Source organism: Topomyia yanbarensis, chromosome 2 (assembly GCF_030247195.1).
Source record: "Topomyia yanbarensis strain Yona2022 chromosome 2, ASM3024719v1, whole genome shotgun sequence".
NCBI classification, from domain to species: domain Eukaryota; kingdom Metazoa; phylum Arthropoda; class Insecta; order Diptera; family Culicidae; genus Topomyia; species Topomyia yanbarensis.
Window position 1 is genome coordinate 305,471,785 of NC_080671.1, and position 18,621 is coordinate 305,490,405.

The 18,621-nt window shown below is 38.8% G+C and overlaps 5 protein-coding genes across 6 annotated transcripts; 2 read left to right on the forward strand and 3 right to left on the reverse strand.

Annotated features, from left to right (window-relative positions):
- Positions 1-292: 292 nt before the first annotated feature.
- LOC131683476 (translation machinery-associated protein 16 homolog) lies at positions 293-1,170 on the forward strand. The gene is made up of 4 exons (XM_058965489.1): positions 293-425; positions 487-569; positions 687-827; positions 888-1,170. Exons 1-4 carry the CDS (start codon positions 423-425, stop codon positions 1,168-1,170), a joined length of 510 nt encoding a protein of 169 aa, XP_058821472.1. The 5' UTR covers positions 293-422.
- Positions 1,171-1,237: 67 nt separating this feature from the next.
- Positions 1,238-2,882, reverse strand: LOC131683475 (abasic site processing protein HMCES). Its single transcript, XM_058965488.1, has 2 exons — positions 2,735-2,882; positions 1,238-2,159 (listed from the first exon to the last, which is right to left on the reverse strand). Exons 1-2 carry the CDS (start codon positions 2,752-2,754, stop codon positions 1,238-1,240), a joined length of 942 nt encoding a protein of 313 aa, XP_058821471.1. The 5' UTR covers positions 2,755-2,882.
- Positions 2,883-4,568: 1,686 nt separating this feature from the next.
- Positions 4,569-6,641, forward strand: LOC131683474 (uncharacterized). Its single transcript, XM_058965487.1, has 5 exons — positions 4,569-4,729; positions 4,794-5,136; positions 5,218-5,268; positions 5,323-6,406; positions 6,469-6,641. Exons 1-5 carry the CDS (start codon positions 4,722-4,724, stop codon positions 6,546-6,548), a joined length of 1,566 nt encoding a protein of 521 aa, XP_058821470.1. The 5' UTR covers positions 4,569-4,721; the 3' UTR covers positions 6,549-6,641.
- Positions 6,642-10,138: 3,497 nt separating this feature from the next.
- LOC131683480 (maternal effect protein oskar) lies at positions 10,139-12,282 on the reverse strand. The gene is made up of 3 exons (XM_058965504.1): positions 12,107-12,282; positions 11,924-12,020; positions 10,139-11,242 (listed from the first exon to the last, which is right to left on the reverse strand). The coding sequence occupies exons 1-3, from the start codon at positions 12,152-12,154 to the stop codon at positions 10,764-10,766; spliced, it is 624 nt and encodes a 207-aa protein (XP_058821487.1). The 5' UTR covers positions 12,155-12,282; the 3' UTR covers positions 10,139-10,763.
- Positions 12,283-15,094: 2,812 nt separating this feature from the next.
- LOC131683478 (maternal effect protein oskar-like) lies at positions 15,095-17,958 on the reverse strand. Of its 2 annotated transcripts, none has more exons than XM_058965503.1 (4): positions 17,689-17,958; positions 17,063-17,499; positions 16,880-16,976; positions 15,095-16,198 (listed from the first exon to the last, which is right to left on the reverse strand). In XM_058965503.1, the coding sequence occupies exons 1-4, from the start codon at positions 17,921-17,923 to the stop codon at positions 15,720-15,722; spliced, it is 1,248 nt and encodes a 415-aa protein (XP_058821486.1). In that variant the 5' UTR covers positions 17,924-17,958; the 3' UTR covers positions 15,095-15,719. The 2 variants fall into 2 exon arrangements, with proteins under 2 accessions (XP_058821486.1, XP_058821485.1); XM_058965502.1 differs by having other exon boundaries at positions 17,063-17,520.
- Positions 17,959-18,621: the final 663 nt, after the last annotated feature.

Below are 18,621 nucleotides of genomic sequence, written 5' to 3' on the forward strand. Positions count from 1 at the left end.
CAGTCATTCGCCACGTTTTTGATTCAACTAAACGTTTTGTTGATTCAAAAAGGCCTGATTCTTCTGCGTGATGTTAGAGAATCAACTTGCGCATCATCTACACCAGTTGCGCTTTAGTTCCGCATGCTGAAAATAGGAGAAAAATCGAAAGGCGCAAGTTCACTATTTCGATTTTCAACTGCAACCAGAATATAACAATATCCAGAGGATATATAATATCCCAAAACTCATTCTCATCCGCTGCAGATTGCCTTTGAAAAATAATGGCAACCCTGCGCACACAGTTGATTCAAGATGTCACTAGCACGTGCGGTTGTTTGTTTATATATATTTACACATGAAGCATTTTGTCCGACTCAGTGAACCAAAACTGAGATTATATTATATTACATTATTTAATCCATTTTTAGAAAAGTTTTACAATGGTAAGATTAAATTTTATACATACAGAAAATTAAGCATGTTAACATGTAATTAATTTTCAAGCCAAAGCATATTCTGAAAGAATTGGCACAATGCAAACACCCACAGAGTCGGAAAACATTAGCTTTGGCCCGAAAGATAAAAAAGTATGTATGTTTTGCTTCGTTTACTTTTTAATAGAATAATTTTGAAAAAAAAGTCCGATGCCGCATTTTTGTTACCCAATTCTGAAAAGTTGTGTTCAATCCATTTTTCGCAATCAGAATCAATAACCGAGAGAAGAAAAAAATAGGACATGCCATGAAAGCGAACATCGTCGGAAAAAAACTGGGATGGTTTGCTGAGCGGTTGGAAGGCAAAACTGAAGTACTTCATCCGGAGGAGTTTGCAGTATTGATAGATCAGTGCGTAGTTATTATCACAAGAATATTGTTCCCAAGAGGATATATTTTTTGAATCAACAGGTACCTTTCACGTTTCGATGATGAACTGGAGCAGATAAAGTTGGTCCAATCTATCAACAAACAGCGCAATAACCAGCATGCATCGCGCGAGGCGACCATCAAAATGACACTGAAAAAAGAAATTGACGATTTCAACGGTGGTGGTTTGGAATTGCCAAATCTGTGTGACGAGCAGGAGTTTCGTCTTTTCCAACAATGGGATGGAAATTCACAATCTATACAGCATTTACCACTACATTTTATTTCTCGCAAACGTTTAGAAGCACATGTTAAAAGCAACTAAAAATTAATAAAGGTATTATAAATTAACAAGGGTAACAAGCGCAATTCAATACATCAAAAATCAACGGTTAAGCTTCATATTTAGGTTTCTTAACTATGGTGTCACTTGAAGACCCTTGAACATCAAAATCCTCATTATTTCGCTTTTTGGCAAGTAGCCACCTTTGCATTAAATTAGTTTTCGGATTATCGATGCTTTTGCCTGCAGGCTTGTTACACTGGTCAGATTTGTTTCTTGAATTGTTCACAATGTTTGAGACGGAGTACCATTGAATAGATTCACTCGGCTTCAATAAATTAAGAGCCCGGTTCACCCCAGTGCGTCGAAAATCAAGCCACTGTGTAACTTCTTCTTCTGTTTCCAAAATCGCAGGAATACGATGATGGATTTCCGAAAATTTTTGGTTCGACTCAAGGGTGATTACCGTATAACTGTACAGTTTATCTCCATTTTCATCTTCCCACACGTCGAAGAGTCCAGCCATTTTGAGCAACGCTATCCCGGTATTGCTCATATCCCAAGTTGATTTGTCTTCTATTTTCACCTTTTCATTCTGAGGCATGTGAATGTAAAAAGCTCGGCGCTCGGATGCCTTGACAGCTTTCGTAGTTTGCCACTCGTAGAATCCTTCGCAGAGAATTACGCATCGTTGTCCAGCATTCAGCGGCGGGCTGAATAATTTCGATTTGACCAAATTTTCTAGCCGACAATTATTTGTCGTGAGACCGTGCTTTCGGTAATCACCTTTGTGCCATCGCGGTACCATACTCCACATCATTGGCACTATGACTCGATCAGCGCTGTCCATATCCTCGTTGAAATGCGCCGCCGATACCAGCACCGGGCTCAAATCTGTCGGAGCGATGTTATGCGATGGCTGGTATTTTCGACCGCAATTAAACTCATTGCGATATTCCGGTTGTTTCGATTTGGCTTGCAATGTTTTCTGGTATTTACAGCAGCACTGAACTTCCTTAGGCTCCAGGGTACTAATAATAAATAAGAAAAATAAGTTGAGTATATTTGTTGACCTGAGCAATGGTAAAACCAACAGGTTACCGTGCGAATAACAGTTATTAGTTACTAATAAATTACTTCCTTGATTGACCTGACATAAGCTATACAAATGTAATCAACAGGGTATCGTAAGCTAATAAATTTACAATTACTGTTTTAAAGCATTTCTGCTAACAGGCTTCACAAACAAATACGCGCGGTTTGAATTGCATGAATTAGCAATATTGAGCATTAAACGAAATTTTCTCATTCAAAATCAAAACGTAAAAACTAAGAATTTTGTGACAATCGTCTCACTGCTTTTTTTCCAATGGAGACGCAACGATCATTTTACATTAATTACTTTTTTTGAAATGCAAATTATGATTATTTTCGGCGCGCAATGCTTCCATGAATTTGCATTTGTTTTTATTTAGAACGACAGCCTATTATCATAAGCTTTACATCAGGTTAAAGAAACAGATGCTAAATACTGAATAAGCTGGAAGCACAATTTCTGTTATCAATCAAATCAATCGAAAATTGTAGCACAAAAAACAAGACTTACAGGCAAGTACGCCCACACATTCTGCAACTACTTTTAGCTAAAGTTATCCTGATACAGGATCTCTCAACATGCGTTGAAAAAGTGATATGGTTAAAGAAAAACTGTTTGCATCTACACGCAGAAATTTATTTATGCATCGATAGCATACTTTACTATATGCCTCTCGTTTCTTCTGCTGCAAATTTTATGCATTGGACATATCGACGTCAACATTTCATAAGGCATTATATGCAATATGCTCATGTTGAGAAAATGGCGTCTGAAAAATCACCTCGTACTTTATATTCCCATTTATGAACAGGAGCTTCATTTTAGGACCAAACAACTCAATGCCGTTTTAAATTAACCATTTTTTCCGAATAATATACCAGATTTATTTAAAAAAATATATTTTGAACGATTTTTGCAGATAAATGTTTTGGTCCCTTTTGAAACGATTATACCCCATTTGGCATAAAGTCATTTGGCATAAGGTCGTTTGGCATAAGGTCATTAGACATAAAAGTCATTTGGCATAACGGTCATTTGGCATAATGGCCATTTGGCATAAAAGTCATTTGGCATAAAGGCCATTTAGCATAATGGTTATTTGGCATAATCACTGCACTGAAACGAATACTTTAGACGGAATATTTTTCACAAAATCAAAAAAAAAAATCAATATAAATAAATTAATAAAATACTTGCCGCCGCCAAGTTCTTGCGCTTCCGACACTATAAATAAATTAAAAAAAAGACTTGCAGCCGCCTAATGTGGCTACGCCACTTCGCTTTCTACCCGTGTTCATGCCAAATCACCCTTATGCCAAATGACTATTATGCCAAACGCACGTTATGCCAATTGGCCATTATGCCAAATGGCCATTATGCCAGTTGACTTTATGCCAAATGACTTTTATGCCAATCGACTGTATGCCAAACGGGCTTATGCCAAATGGCCTGACACCTGAAACATGACACTGGTTTTGTGCCCTCTCCCACAATCCCTTTTTGGCGAGACGTTAGCTTATAGTGCGTACGGGTGAGCCCTTTTGTTTACAGCAAATGTATGTGACATTTATTTTGATCCCTTTCTTGGTGTTGCAATGTTTTTGTTCCCTTTTCGAGTATAGTCTTTTTCATTAAGAAAAGGGCCCATAAACAATTTTTTCCGTTTTGTTGTTTGGTGTATATGAACCGTTAATTTTTGAGGGGAAGTGAAAGGGAACATAAGCAAAAAAATTTATTTTGCTTATGTGCCTTTTCGATAATTCATTATTTCGCCAACAGCCAGGTTTCAGAATCTGCTTATTCACCCTAATAAACATCTTATCATTCAAGAGTCTAACGACCTGTTCAGGGTATCATCCAAACAATATGTGGAATCGTTGGACTGTATAAGTTAAAGTTCGTGTATAATATTTTTTTATTAGGGCAAGGTATGTATAAAGCTTTGTTAGCGTCCATTTGAATTAAGTATTAACCGGAATTGTTTACGTTTTGTTTATCGGCCCATTTGAAATGTTCTCGTCGATATTCGGTCTATCCACTCCAGCGTTGCCAAAGTTAAGGTCCATTAGTTAAGTCCATTTTTCAGCCGCCAGAAAATTTGCCTAAGTATTGAAATTGCCTTTAAATCGCATTCGCAAATTGCATTTGTTGCTAGGGGCAATTAGCACAGGCGAGTTGAGTAAAACGTCGAACTATTTAAATCGCCTGACCATGTTCGTCCGCATTTTTTTGACAGGGACTCCACTACACCAGTGTCTATCAATCGAAAATCACATAAGAAATTCTATCTGGCCACCCTGCGTTCAATACTTTTATCAATACTCTCTATTATTGATATATTGAAAGTGGCCTGGTCGCTAATGATCTGTGTCGAATGTTTATATTTTGTTTTGCTTTGGAGGATTTTTTTAGCAATCCAGGTCGCATTTTTCCGTGCAAGGATTTTAGAATTCTTATGCAAGTTATGCAAAGTGCTGAAATACTTACTCTTTGAAAAATGTCGAGGTAAATCTGATATTTAAAAGTATTGTTTATTGTAAAAAATAAGTAATCCTTACCAACTTCTCAGGGGAGCCACTAAGCAGTACTGTGCTGAGCCGGAGCACGATTCGTACGAATACTGGTACCGCAGGAAGGAAGTGTACTATGATTATATGGACGAAGCCCCTTGCAAGATTCCAAAAACCGAAGAACACTTTGATGACCCAATCGATCTAGCAGAGACGATCGATACAATTGATTTACCGGCACATCGTTTGACGGGAAAGGTACGCTGTCAATATTTGAACTACATCGAGAATCTATTGATCGGCAACTACGATGCTTGGATGAAAACCGTGGATTCGTATGATAATGTAACATTTACGCCTGACGAGGTCAAACGTTGCGCTGAAAGCATTGAGCTAAAAGCGGTATGCATGTCTTATTGTATAAACGGCATACGCAATATTCGTATTACCACCAATTATAATGTGACTCTTTTTTGATTCTAGGTCAAGTCATGTATGATTGTATCGCTTTATCGAAATTGCATACTCAAAGTGGTAAGTTTTTAGTCAAAAAAGATGAATAGAAATATTACCGTTTGTAAATTACAGATATCTCAAATCCGCAAGGAAACAAAAGATTCATGCTTGCATCCTTGTTTAATTAATATGAAATTTACACCAAAAATAATTAAAAAAGAAGTATGCAGTGTTGGTGTACAAACGGATGTATTGGAAAAGCAGCAACTAGTCCCTATGCCCACAGCTGCCCACAACGATGAACTTCCTCTACTCGATGTGCCAGCCATGTCGCTGGACGAAAAAATACGCAATTTTGAAGAAATAATGCACATACCTGATCCCGTGCTGTTGCACAAAAAATGCCGTAAGCAATTGCCGAAGAAAGAAAAAGGTACGGTGCGTAATAAATCAAGTCGAAAGGATCGAACATCAAAGCGAAAACCGAAAGTTTCCAACGAAAAATCCTGTTCAAATGAAACATCCTTCGTTTCGATTCCGTCGAAGCAATGTACCATAACTGCGAAAACCGGAAACAGTGCAATTGAAGATGATCAAATTATGCGTGAGCTGAAGGCTATGTTTGATACAGGTGATGATGAAAACATCTTTGAATCGTGCGAAAATCAAGTTCAAATCAACGCAATAATAAACGAAATTGAAAAATTCGACCCGTCGAAAGCTGGTGAACGATTAGACAGCAGCACTGCTTCACATCAGTCTGAAGTTCATCAGTTATCTCCGAAATTCAACTTTTCTTCCCTCGATAATTCAACACATTGTACGGTGTCTGAAAGCACTTTACAAAATATGGACCAAAGCAAAGATGATCTCAAGAAGAGTATTTGGCCATGTGAGTTTCACATGCAAAAGATTAAGTTGCGCGAAATATTAAGCAATATCGCGGATGTAAACTACTTGCGATATGAACGTATTCGCGCTAAATTCATCGTCCTGTTTGGTGAATATGAACAAGAAGAGGATGAACTTGGTCCTTACAGTCCGTCGATAGAATTGAACGAAATACTGATAGCAAGTTGCAGGCAACGAATTGCTAGATGGGTAGTACAAGCGCTAATGAAACCACTTAACGATGGTCTAATCGGAAATAGATTTTTGTTCAAGAAGCTGGCTAAACATATAGCAGACGGCATAATTTACCAGAATCAGTATCCAGGTGATAGATATATTCCACAAAGCAAATTATTCTCTTTTTTTAATTATTGTTTTGCCTTACAGATCAACGATTTATCAAAAATTATATTGTTGATTACTTTTGCACCCACCAAGCGGTATTATCTGCTGAAGATTTGAATTAGGCGAATGAGACTCCTATTTGAATTTGCATAACATGTAAATCATTTCATTTATTCGTATTGTTTATATAAATTCTGTGAATTTGAAGGATTTCATTATATATATTATATAAGTTTCGTTAAAATAAAAATTTATTCGTAACCGAACATTGTATCGAGAAACAAGTGAGTTTTGTTCTCTCCGATGTGCCTTATTCTTTACGGCAGTACGAACGTGCTTACTGTAGCAGAGGCCATAGTAAAGCACTGCTAATAAACAGTCCCGTGAGCGATATCTACTACCTGTGAGGAATTGTATCACAAATGGCTATTGCAATTCGCTACCTCACCAAACAAAGGCGATTTGACATCGGTCTTGACTGGCTGTCTTCACGAAGCAACAACATCTAACATCGTCAGTGGACAGCGAGGAGTAATCCACTTATTTGCTGTCTGAAGAAAACATGCATTTTTCGCATGGTGATTTATCGACATCACGAATTAGCTACATGAGTCTTCCCCAGGGCTCATTTCTCAGCCCCTTCTCTACAACTTTGACGTGAATGACATTGACGAATGTCTTGTAAGTTCCTGCACGCTAAGGCAGTTTGCAAGTGACGGTGTGTCTCTATTACAGGTCCCAAAGCCGTCGATCTGCAGCGTCCATTGCAAGATAACTTGGGCAATTTGTCTTCTTGGACCCTCCAGCTGGGTATCCAGTTCTCCACGTAGAAAACTGAGCAGTCGTATTTTCAAGGAAGCATGAACCAGCGCAACTACAGCTTCAATTAATGGGTCAAACTATTGCTCAGGTTTCAGCTTTTAAATATCTCGGTGTCTGGCTCGACTCTAAAGGAACCTGGGGATGTCACATTAGGTATCTGAAACAGAAGTGCCAAGAACGGATCAACTTTCTCCGTACAATAACCGGAACATGGTGGGGTGCCCACCCAGGCTGTACTAAACAACGATATTATCGGTGATGGAGTACGGGAGTTTCTGTTTCCGCTCCGCTTCGAACATACTTTTCATCAAACTAGAGCGAATCCAATATTGTTGTTTGCGTATTGCTTTGGGTTGCATGCACTCGACACATACGATGAGTTTAGAAGGGCTGGCGGGCTTCCTTCCGCTGAAAAATCGATTTTGGAACCTCTCATATCGATTGCTCATCCGATGCGATATCTTGAACCCGTTAGTAATTGTAAATTTCGAGAGGCTTGTCGAGCTCAATTCTCAAATCTGATTTATGTCCTTGTGCTTCTATTATATGGCACAAAATATCAATTCTTTATCATATTAGCCTAACCGTGTCAATCTCCCTCATGCTTCTGATTTAACTGTATTCTTCGACACATCCATGAAAGACGAGATTCGTGGAATCCCGGATCACATACATCTGCAAGTGATCACAAGCATCTTTCATAGAAAATTCCGAGAAGTCGACTGCAACAAGATGTTAAAACATCTTGTTGCAGTCGACTTCTCGAAATCAGGCGGGTCAAGCCTCGGCGGTTCCGGTATGTTCAATCAAAACCTCATCACCACATTCAAACTCAATGATCCTGCTTCAATGTACGTCACAGAACTTGCTACTATTCAGTATACCCTTGGGATCACTGATACCTTGCCCACCGATCATTACTTTATTGTCTCGGAGAGCCTCTGCGCAATCGAAGCTCTCCGTTCAATGAAATCTAGAAAGCACATTCCATATTTTCTGGTGAAAATCTGGGAACGAATAATGAAGAAGCAAACTCTTTAGCTAAGGCAGGCGCTTTAGAAGATGACATATATGAAACACCAATTTGCTTCAACGAATTTTTCAGTATTACTCATCAGAGAACCCTCAAAAGTTGGCAAACTCCATGGAGCAATGGGCAACTAGGAAGGTAGCTACATTCGATAATTCCTAAGGTATCGACGAAACCTTGGTTTAAGGGGATGGATGTGGGTCAGGATTTCATTCATGTGATGTCTCGGCTCGTGTCCAACCACTACACGCTGAACGCTCATCTCCGACGAATTGGGATCGCGGTATCTGCGCCTGTGGTAACGGTTATCACGATATTGAACGTATTGTCTGAGTATGCGCCGAGTACTGTTCTGCCAGATCTAACTATTGGATTCCTTTCGGGCCCGAGGAAGTTAAATCCAATGTCCCGGTTCGAGATGTACTGGAGAGCCCCGAGCTCCTCTATATGTCTCTCGTCAACATCTTCCTCAAAACCATCATTATGCAGATTTAACTACCCCTATTATTTTTCTTATTCTCAGAAGTGCCCTCTTCCGCCTACCATAGCCCAACGATTGTTTGATACGACTTCAAAACGACACAAAACATCTCTGTCGAATGACACAACAAATTTCGAGACCTACAGCACAACATCACACACGCAACGCGGTGTGTTGCCGATCCGCATCTGAGCCGTATTACGAAATCATCTGAAGGAACCACTGCTGGTTCGAGGAAGACCGCCGAGCGTCCCAATACATGATGCACCCGTCCGAATCTGTAATCCTCACCGTTGATTCCCGATACTGGAAACTGAAAGTTAATATCTCTCCTCCCCCTGTCAGCTTTGTCCACATCTCTCCCCTGTCACTGATACGCAGATGTAGGACTTCACCCTCCCCTCCTCCCCCTTGAATATCTTCCCAAAACTTATGTGTCCCTCTATCTTCTAGTTCTCTCGCTAAGAAATGCCCAGCAGTACCACTACTCAAAATATCCCTAATTAATCGCCTCTAATAATAAAATTGAACCACCCGCTCTAGTTTTTGTAGTTTTTATATGTTTGTAAAATGTTCCGCTTAGTTAATAATTAATTGCTCCAACTATCTCCCTTCTAAAAATCCTAAAGTGCATTGCTATACAAAAATCACACAAAATGAAACATAAAGCTACATTGCTTTATCTCATGTCGTTTTCGTTTCTGACAGTGCACTACACCGGTGTAGTCGGTGCTACACATTCAAACTTGGGTCATTGGGTGTAATCAGCCTGTCTCTTTTTTGCACTACACCGGTGTACTGTCGCTATACGTATAAACGTCCCATTCCCATGTGCTATGGGATTCCCTATACACATGGGACGATTATACGTAGAGCGGCAGTTAAGCACCAGGTAAAAACGAAAACGCATATCAAATTCTCTTTTTGTGTACATTTCATGCTTCAGAGGGTTGTGTTGCTGTGCGACAGAATAAACTGTGTGTCGCATACTTTTTGTATCGTTTGTTTTGGTGAAATAATCGCAGCAAATTGATTCCATGAGGAAAAGATAAAGATTTCCAATTGATCAATTAAAACTCAGATATAGTATAGCAAGTTAGAGGAGCGTCCCAATAGAATTTTTTGTTACAATTTTTTAGAATTTTTTTGCTGTAGGCAACTCTTGTATTCAATCAACCAAAGATCGATAAGGCCAGTAAAAGTAAGCGTTCGAATCCATCGCGTTAATATTTCAACAATCTGGAGAATCGCATTGTATATCGCATGAATCACACGTAATCACAGCGAACCGAGAAAATATTGGATTAGAAGATTAGAAGATTATAATATAATCAGTATAGAGTATTATAACGTCTGCTTCGGAATTAATTATAAATATGTTTACGACATTTAACATACAATTTTATTGAAATTACATATAACAAATACAAAACATTTACTCATATCACGTTTGCATCATCCTGAGCATTTCCAAATTTGTAAATATATAATCTTTTTCAGCTTAAAAATAGTAGATCTACAATAGTATAAATTGTTTGAGCTCTGACGATTACTGATGTCGTTGTGGTGTTGTGATCAAGCATAATCTATAGATTTAACATAACATCCTGCTTAGCATCCAGTGGGAACCGGTCACCCAGTGGAGTAAATTGGAAGCCAACAAAGTCAATTAGATATTCGCCTGCGATTCTTTGTGAAGATGTTGGCAGTTATGGGTTCATCAAAACTGCATTCAGTTGATTTCTTTATCCGGTAAAAAAGAAATCAATCGAATGAGTTTTATGCAAGGAAACTATTTTCAATGCACCGGGTATCGAAAATATTTTCCTTGAAATAAATCTAAGCTAGGTCGATCTCAATACCAGCTACGATTGAGACATTTACATGAAAAAGATGTCTAACAGTACACAAACAACATCACAATTACAAAAACTACAATTTACGAATTACAACACCTAATACAAATTAAAATAAGTGAGTACGCTAGAACATTATGTTAGGATCCTAAACAAATTCTGCGAGATGTTGCTTCAGAAATTTAATAATCCGTTGACGTCCGAGTTTGTTCCAGAGCACGTGCGGCTGATTACTGCCACTAACATATCTTGGTCCTGGTTGGAAGCACTCATACAAGGTGTTCTTTTTCTCGTTGACAAAACACTGCCACAGGTCTATGCTATTCCGCTGTTCGCGAATAAGGTCATTGAATTGTTCTAGTCGATCCGTTATGCCCCGTATGTGGGAGCAGTTGGCTATCGGAGATACCGTGGTCAGTATCACGGATGCACCACGGAGCGCCAAGTTTTTCATCAATTGAAATAAATCATTTTTCATATCGACGAATTCATACCCGTGCAAGAGATCCACCGCGCCAACGTTAACTATGACCCGATCGTTAATGTTAGTGGCCTTCAGCACACGGTTCGCCGCTTCCGCGATCGTCAAGCCGGATATGCAAAGGCCACTTTTTTGGATGGCATGTCCTGGCGGAAGAAACAGTTGCATACTTTAATTTATAACTCACTATTATTAAAATCATAGGAATGTATGAGAAAATGAGACCCTTAAATATTCGAATATGGTGGTTTTATCCAGCAAATCCAAAAATTTGTCAAGAATTTAGAATCTCAGATTTTACTTTTAGTCCAAAGGGAATAAATCCTATGCTCCAGTCTTTAATAATTTGGTTTGGGCAAATATATTACATCAAATTTCCTAATAAACTATTAGGCTAAAACTCAAAGAACATACGAGTTCTATATATTATTGTAAAACAATTTTAAATATTGAAAAAATGTCTCTTAAATTCTAAATTAACGTGGTAAATTGATAACAGATAGAAATGGGGAAGTAGAGGTGAGATTGTTATACGCCGTGAATTGTACAACAATATTTACATTAATTGTTGAATTGTGAGCTGGGACGGGTATTCGTTACTATTAATATTATAATGATTATAAACATGCAATCAACATTCTTAAACAATTTGGTCTCCAAAGCCAACTGATTGAACATGGATGCTCAATTTAGAACTCTAAATTTGTTGGCTAATATCCCTAGTAACAATTGTAGTTTTAAGGTGCTCTTGAAGCCGTTCTTAAAACTTAGATTGCACTTGTAGCGTGCTATAAAACTTCAATTGCTACTTGGGATGTTTGACTTACCTGGGTCAAACGCAAATCCCAATTCCCATCTAGCAAGCGAAAGGAAAAAGTCGTCTCCGATCATTTGGTAACCGCAAAAGTTGGGCCCCGTGTATGGCTAAAATGAATGAGTTACAAGGAAACTTCATTAAAAAAACGCTCACCACAACACGTGGTCTACCATTGTTTGAAGACTATACTTACCGCATTGGAGTAGTATCTTCGCTGCGTCGTGTACTTTCCCTGCTGCATTTGTCGTCTTTGGGGTTGCAAATAAGGAACAGCGCGCGATTGAACACGGCTCCAAGCGTTTCGTTTAGGTATGAAATGCCTATTGTCCTCGAAGAACTTCTCCCGCAGCTTCAATTAATGGGTCAAACTATTGCTCAGGTTTCAGCTTTTAAATATCTCGGTGTCTGGCTCGACTCTAAAGGAACCTGGGGATGTCACATTAGGTATCTGAAACAGAAGTGCCAAGAACGGATCAACTTTCTCCGTACAATAACCGGAACATGGTGGGGTGCCCACCCAGGCTGTACTAAACAACGATATTATCGGTGATGGAGTACGGGAGTTTCTGTTTCCGCTCCGCTTCGAACATACTTTTCATCAAACTAGAGCGAATCCAATATTGTTGTTTGCGTATTGCTTTGGGTTGCATGCACTCGACACATACGATGAGTTTAGAAGGGCTGGCGGGCTTCCTTCCGCTGAAAAATCGATTTTGGAACCTCTCATATCGATTGCTCATCCGATGCGATATCTTGAACCCGTTAGTAATTGTAAATTTCGAGAGGCTTGTCGAGCTCAATTCTCAAATCTGATTTATGTCCTTGTGCTTCTATTATATGACACAAAATATCAATTCTTTATCATATTAGCCTAACCGTGTCAATCTCCCTCATGCTTCTGATTTAACTGTATTCTTCGACACATCCATGAAAGACGAGATTCGTGGAATCACGGATCACATACATCTGCAAGTGATCACAAGCATCTTTCATAGAAAATTCCGAGAAGTCGACTGCAACAAGATGTTAAAACATCTTGTTGCAGTCGACTTCTCGAAATCAGGCGGGTCAAGCCTCGACGGTTCCGGTATGTTCAATCAAAACCTCATCACCACATTCAAACTCAATGATCCTGCTTCAATGTACGTCACAGAACTTGCTACTATTCAGTATACCCTTGGGATCACTGATACCTTGCCCACCGATCATTACTTTATTGTCTCGGAGAGCCTCAGCGCAATCGAAGCTCTCCGTTCAATGAAATCTAGAAAGCACATTCCATATTTTCTGGTGAAAATCTGGGAACGAATAATGAAGAAGCAAACTCTTTAGCTAAGGCAGGCGCTTTAGAAGATGACATATATGAAACACCAATTTGCTTCAACGAATTTTTCAGTATTACTCATCAGAGAACCCTCAAAAGTTGGCAAACTCCATGGAGCAATGGGCAACTAGGAAGGTAGCTACATTCGATAATTCCTAAGGTATCGACGAAACCTTGGTTTAAGGGGATGGATGTGGGTCAGGATTTCATTCATGTGATGTCTCGGCTCGTGTCCAACCACTACACGCTGAACGCTCATCTCCGACGAATTGGGATCGCGGTATCTGCGCCTGTGGTAACGGTTATCACGATATTGAACGTATTGTCTGAGCATGCGCCGAGTACTGTTCTGCCAGATCTAACTATTGGATTCCTTTCGGGCCCGAGGAAGTTAAACCCAATGTCCCGGTTCGAGATGTACTGGAGAGCCCCGATCTCCTCTATATGTCTCTCGTCAACATCTTCCTCAAAACCATCATTATGCAGATTTAACTACCCCTATTATTTTTCTTATTCTCAGAAGTGCCCTCTTCCGCCTACCATAGCCCAACGATTGTTTGATACGACTTCAAAACGACACAAAACATCTCTGTCGAATGACACAACAAATTTCGAGACCTACAGCACAACATCACACACGCAACGCGGTGTGTTGCCGATCCGCATCTGAGCCGTATTACGAAATCATCTGAAGGAACCACTGCTGGTTCGAGGAAGACCGCCGAGCGTCCCAATACATGATGCACCCGTCCGAATCTGTAATCCTCACCGTTGATTCCCGATACTGGAAACTGAAAGTTAATATCTCTCCTCCCCCTATCAGCTTTGTCCACATCTCTCCCCTGTCACTGATACGCAGATGTAGGACTTCACCCTCCCCTCCTCCCCCTTGAATATCTTCCCAAAACTTATGTGTCCCTCTATCTTCTAGTTCTCTCGCTAAGAAATGCCCAGCAGTACCACTACTCAAAATATCCCTAATTAATCGCCTCTAATAATAAAATTGAACCACCCGCTCTAGTTTTTGTAGTTTTTATATGTTTGTAAAATGTTCCGCTTAGTTAATAATTAATTGCTCCAACTATCTCCCTTCTAAAAATCCTAAAGTGCATTGCTATACAAAAATCACACAAAATGAAACATAAAGCTACATTGCTTTATCTCATGTCGTTTTCGTTTCTGACAGTGCACTACACCGGTGTAGTCGGTGCTACACATTCAAACTTGGGTCATTGGGTGTAATCAGCCTGTCTCTTTTTTGCACTACACCGGTGTACTGTCGCTATACGTATAAACGTCCCATTCCCATGTGCTATGGGATTCCCTATACACATGGGACGATTATACGTAGAGCGGCAGTTAAGCACCAGGTAAAAACGAAAACGCATATCAAATTCTCTTTTTGTGTACATTTCATGCTTCAGAGGGTTGTGTTGCTGTGCGACAGAATAAACTGTGTGTCGCATACTTTTTGTATCGTTTGTTTTGGTGAAATAATCGCAGCAAATTGATTCCATGAGGAAAAGATAAAGATTTCCAATTGATCAATTAAAACTCAGATATAGTATAGCAAGTTAGAGGAGCGTCCCAATAGAATTTTTTGTTACAATTTTTTAGAATTTTTTTGCTGTAGGCAACTCTTGTATTCAATCAACCAAAGATCGATAAGGCCAGTAAAAGTAAGCGTTCGAATCCATCGCGTTAATATTTCAACAATCTGGAGAATCGCATTGTATATCGCATGAATCACACGTAATCACAGCGAACCGAGAAAATATTGGATTAGAAGATTAGAAGATTATAATATAATCAGTATAGAGTATTATAACGTCTGCTTCGGAATTAATTATAAATATGTTTACGACATTTAACATACAATTTTATTGAAATTACATATAACAAATACAAAACATTTACTCATATCACGTTTGCATCATCCTGAGCATTTCCAAATTTGTAAATATATAATCTTTTTCAGCTTAAAAATAGTAGATCTACAATAGTATAAATTGTTTGAGCTCTGACGATTACTGATGTCGTTGTGGTGTTGTGATCAAGCATAATCTATAGATTTAACATAACATCCTGCTTAGCATCCAGTGGGAACCGGTCACCCAGTGGAGTAAATTGGAAGCCAACAAAGTCAATTAGATATTCGCCTGCGATTCTTTGTGAAGATGTTGGCAGTTATGGGTTCATCAAAACTGCATTCAGTTGATTTCTTTATCCGGTAAAAAAGAAATCAATCGAATGAGTTTTATGCAAGGAAACTATTTTCAATGCACCGGGTATCGAAAATATTTTCCTTGAAATAAATCTAAGCTAGGTCGATCTCAATACCAGCTACGATTGAGACATTTACATGAAAAAGATGTCTAACAGTACACAAACAACATCACAATTACAAAAACTACAATTTACGAATTACAACACCTAATACAAATTAAAATAAGTGAGTACGCTAGAACATTATGTTAGGATCCTAAACAAATTCTGCGAGATGTTGCTTCAGAAATTTAATAATCCGTTGACGTCCGAGTTTGTTCCAGAGCACGTGCGGCTGATTACTGCCACTAACATATCTTGGTCCTGGTTGGAAGCACTCATACAAGGTGTTCTTTTTCTCGTTGACAAAACACTGCCACAGGTCTATGCTATTCCGCTGTTCGCGAATAAGGTCATTGAATTGTTCTAGTCGATCCGTTATGCCCCGTATGTGGGAGCAGTTGGCTATCGGAGATACCGTGGTCAGTATCACGGATGCACCACGGAGCGCCAAGTTTTTCATCAATTGAAATAAATCATTTTTCATATCGACGAATTCATACCCGTGCAAGAGATCCACCGCGCCAACGTTAACTATGACCCGATCGTTAATGTTAGTGGCCTTCAGCACACGGTTCGCCGCTTCCGCGATCGTCAAGCCGGATATGCAAAGGCCACTTTTTTGGATGGCATGTCCTGGCGGAAGAAACAGTTGCATACTTTAATTTATAACTCACTATTATTAAAATCATAGGAATGTATGAGAAAATGAGACCCTTAAATATTCGAATATGGTGGTTTTATCCAGCAAATCCAAAAATTTGTCAAGAATTTAGAATCTCAGATTTTACTTTTAGTCCAAAGGGAATAAATCCTATGCTCCAGTCTTTAATAATTTGGTTTGGGCAAATATATTACATCAAATTTCCTAATAAACTATTAGGCTAAAACTCAAAGAACATACGAGTTCTATATATTATTGTAAAACAATTTTAAATATTGAAAAAATGTCTCTTAAATTCTAAATTAACGTGGTAAATTGATAACAGATAGAAATGGGGAAGTAGAGGTGAGATTGTTATACGCCGTGAATTGTACAACAATATTTACATTAATTGTTGAATTGTGAGCTGGGACGGGTATTCGTTACTATTAATATTATAATGATTATAAACATGCAATCAACATTCTTAAACAATTTGGTCTCCAAAGCCAACTGATTGAACATGGATGCTCAATTTAGAACTCTAAATTTGTTGGCTAATATCCCTAGTAACAATTGTAGTTTTAAGGTGCTCTTGAAGCCGTTCTTAAAACTTAGATTGCACTTGTAGCGTGCTATAAAACTTCAATTGCTACTTGGGATGTTTGACTTACCTGGGTCAAACGCAAATCCCAATTCCCATCTAGCAAGCGAAAGGAAAAAGTCGTCTCCGATCATTTGGTAACCGCAAAAGTTGGGCCCCGTGTATGGCTAAAATGAATGATTTACAAGGAAACTTCATTAAAAAAACGCTCACCACAACACGTGGTCTACCATTGTTTGAAGACTATACTTACCGCATTGGAGTAGTATCTTCGCTGCGTCGTGTACTTTCCCTGCTGCATTTGTCGTCTTTGGGGTTGCAAATAAGGAACAGCGCGCGATTGAACACGGCTCCAAGCGTTTCGTTTAGGTATGAAATGCCTATTGTCCTCGAAGAACTTCTCCCGCTGTCCAGACTCGCTGACCTTTGTGCTAGTACTGTAGGGTGTGCTGGGAAGCTGATATCTCGGGATGTCGTATCTTGTGTTATTGTTTATGCGTGGATTTTTCTGTTTCTTAATCATGTCAGCAAGATGTTGTGTCCTTTGTGTGTTACAATACCATAGGTACGGCCCGTCAGGTGGAGTGAAGGTTGACCAGACGCCATTTATTTGTCGCAGGTATCTGGCAATCTCTTCACGGTCGCGATATATCGACAATAGATTTTCGTTGGTGTGATGTTTGTAATCATCTGTTTCGAATATAAATCCAGCTGACGACATTAATAGGGGTTTCGACTGATTGAGTCTGTCTTTAAGTGCACGCTTGAAAATACAAATCTTTTACAGTATTCACTAAGTTTACTATCCGAAAGCGAAAATAACGGTAACTTCACAATATAATTGCAATCAATCGAAAAACACACAAGTTTATAGTTTACCTATGATTTCCTCGATCGTAGCTCCTTCCTTGCTACGACTCACAATTATGCTTCTTAGTTCGGAAATAACATCATCGTCCATGTTGACGTCTGCTGATCGAACGGCGCTAACATCGTGGACCTGGTTACTTCCGACACTGATCATACTTGCAAATTGGCACAGAACCAATAAAATTATTCTGAAAACCGGATACTTTACTATTTCGATAGGCACACGCACGCGTTGTTCAATCATCAGTACAAACTCGCAACGGAAAGTGAGAAAGAACAATAGCGAGATCAATCCTTTTATACGTTCGGAGTAGCTCAAAATCGATAACTGATTTTTGATAACCAATCAGAGTTGTCCACATGCTGTTCTTCGATTTGATGTACACTTATTCTATTTATCTATGGGTGAGTACCGTACCGCACGCTCATGGGTAAAATAATTATTCCATCGGTACGTAAAAATATATATATTTTAATCAACTTAAGGGGGTGATCATGTCTCTCTCAGCTTTATTTTTGTTTAGTTATTTATTGATAAATGCATCATGTATTTTAAATATATTTATTTAGATTTGCTTATTAGGGTTTGTGTATGGTGTTATACCTAATGAGCACATGAATTTTGAAAACACGATAAATCCTAATTCATTCACAATTAGGAATAGTATAATTTATTAATAATCAAAACTTTCGGTGTTTGTTATTTTCGATTAAAGGTTTAGTTATACAGGCGCGCGCAACCTAGTCTATTAGGGGGATGAGGAGGGGCAGGCCCATAGCCAGGATTTTGCATCGGCTTTAAAAAATTATTGCCTTAATATTTTAATTCTGATTACTTGAGATAGTCACAAGAAAGTGAATTAAATTTTAAAAAGTTTAATGAAAACAATTCCACATCTAACACAACAGAAAACTAAAAATACTAAAAACATGTTCTTTGTC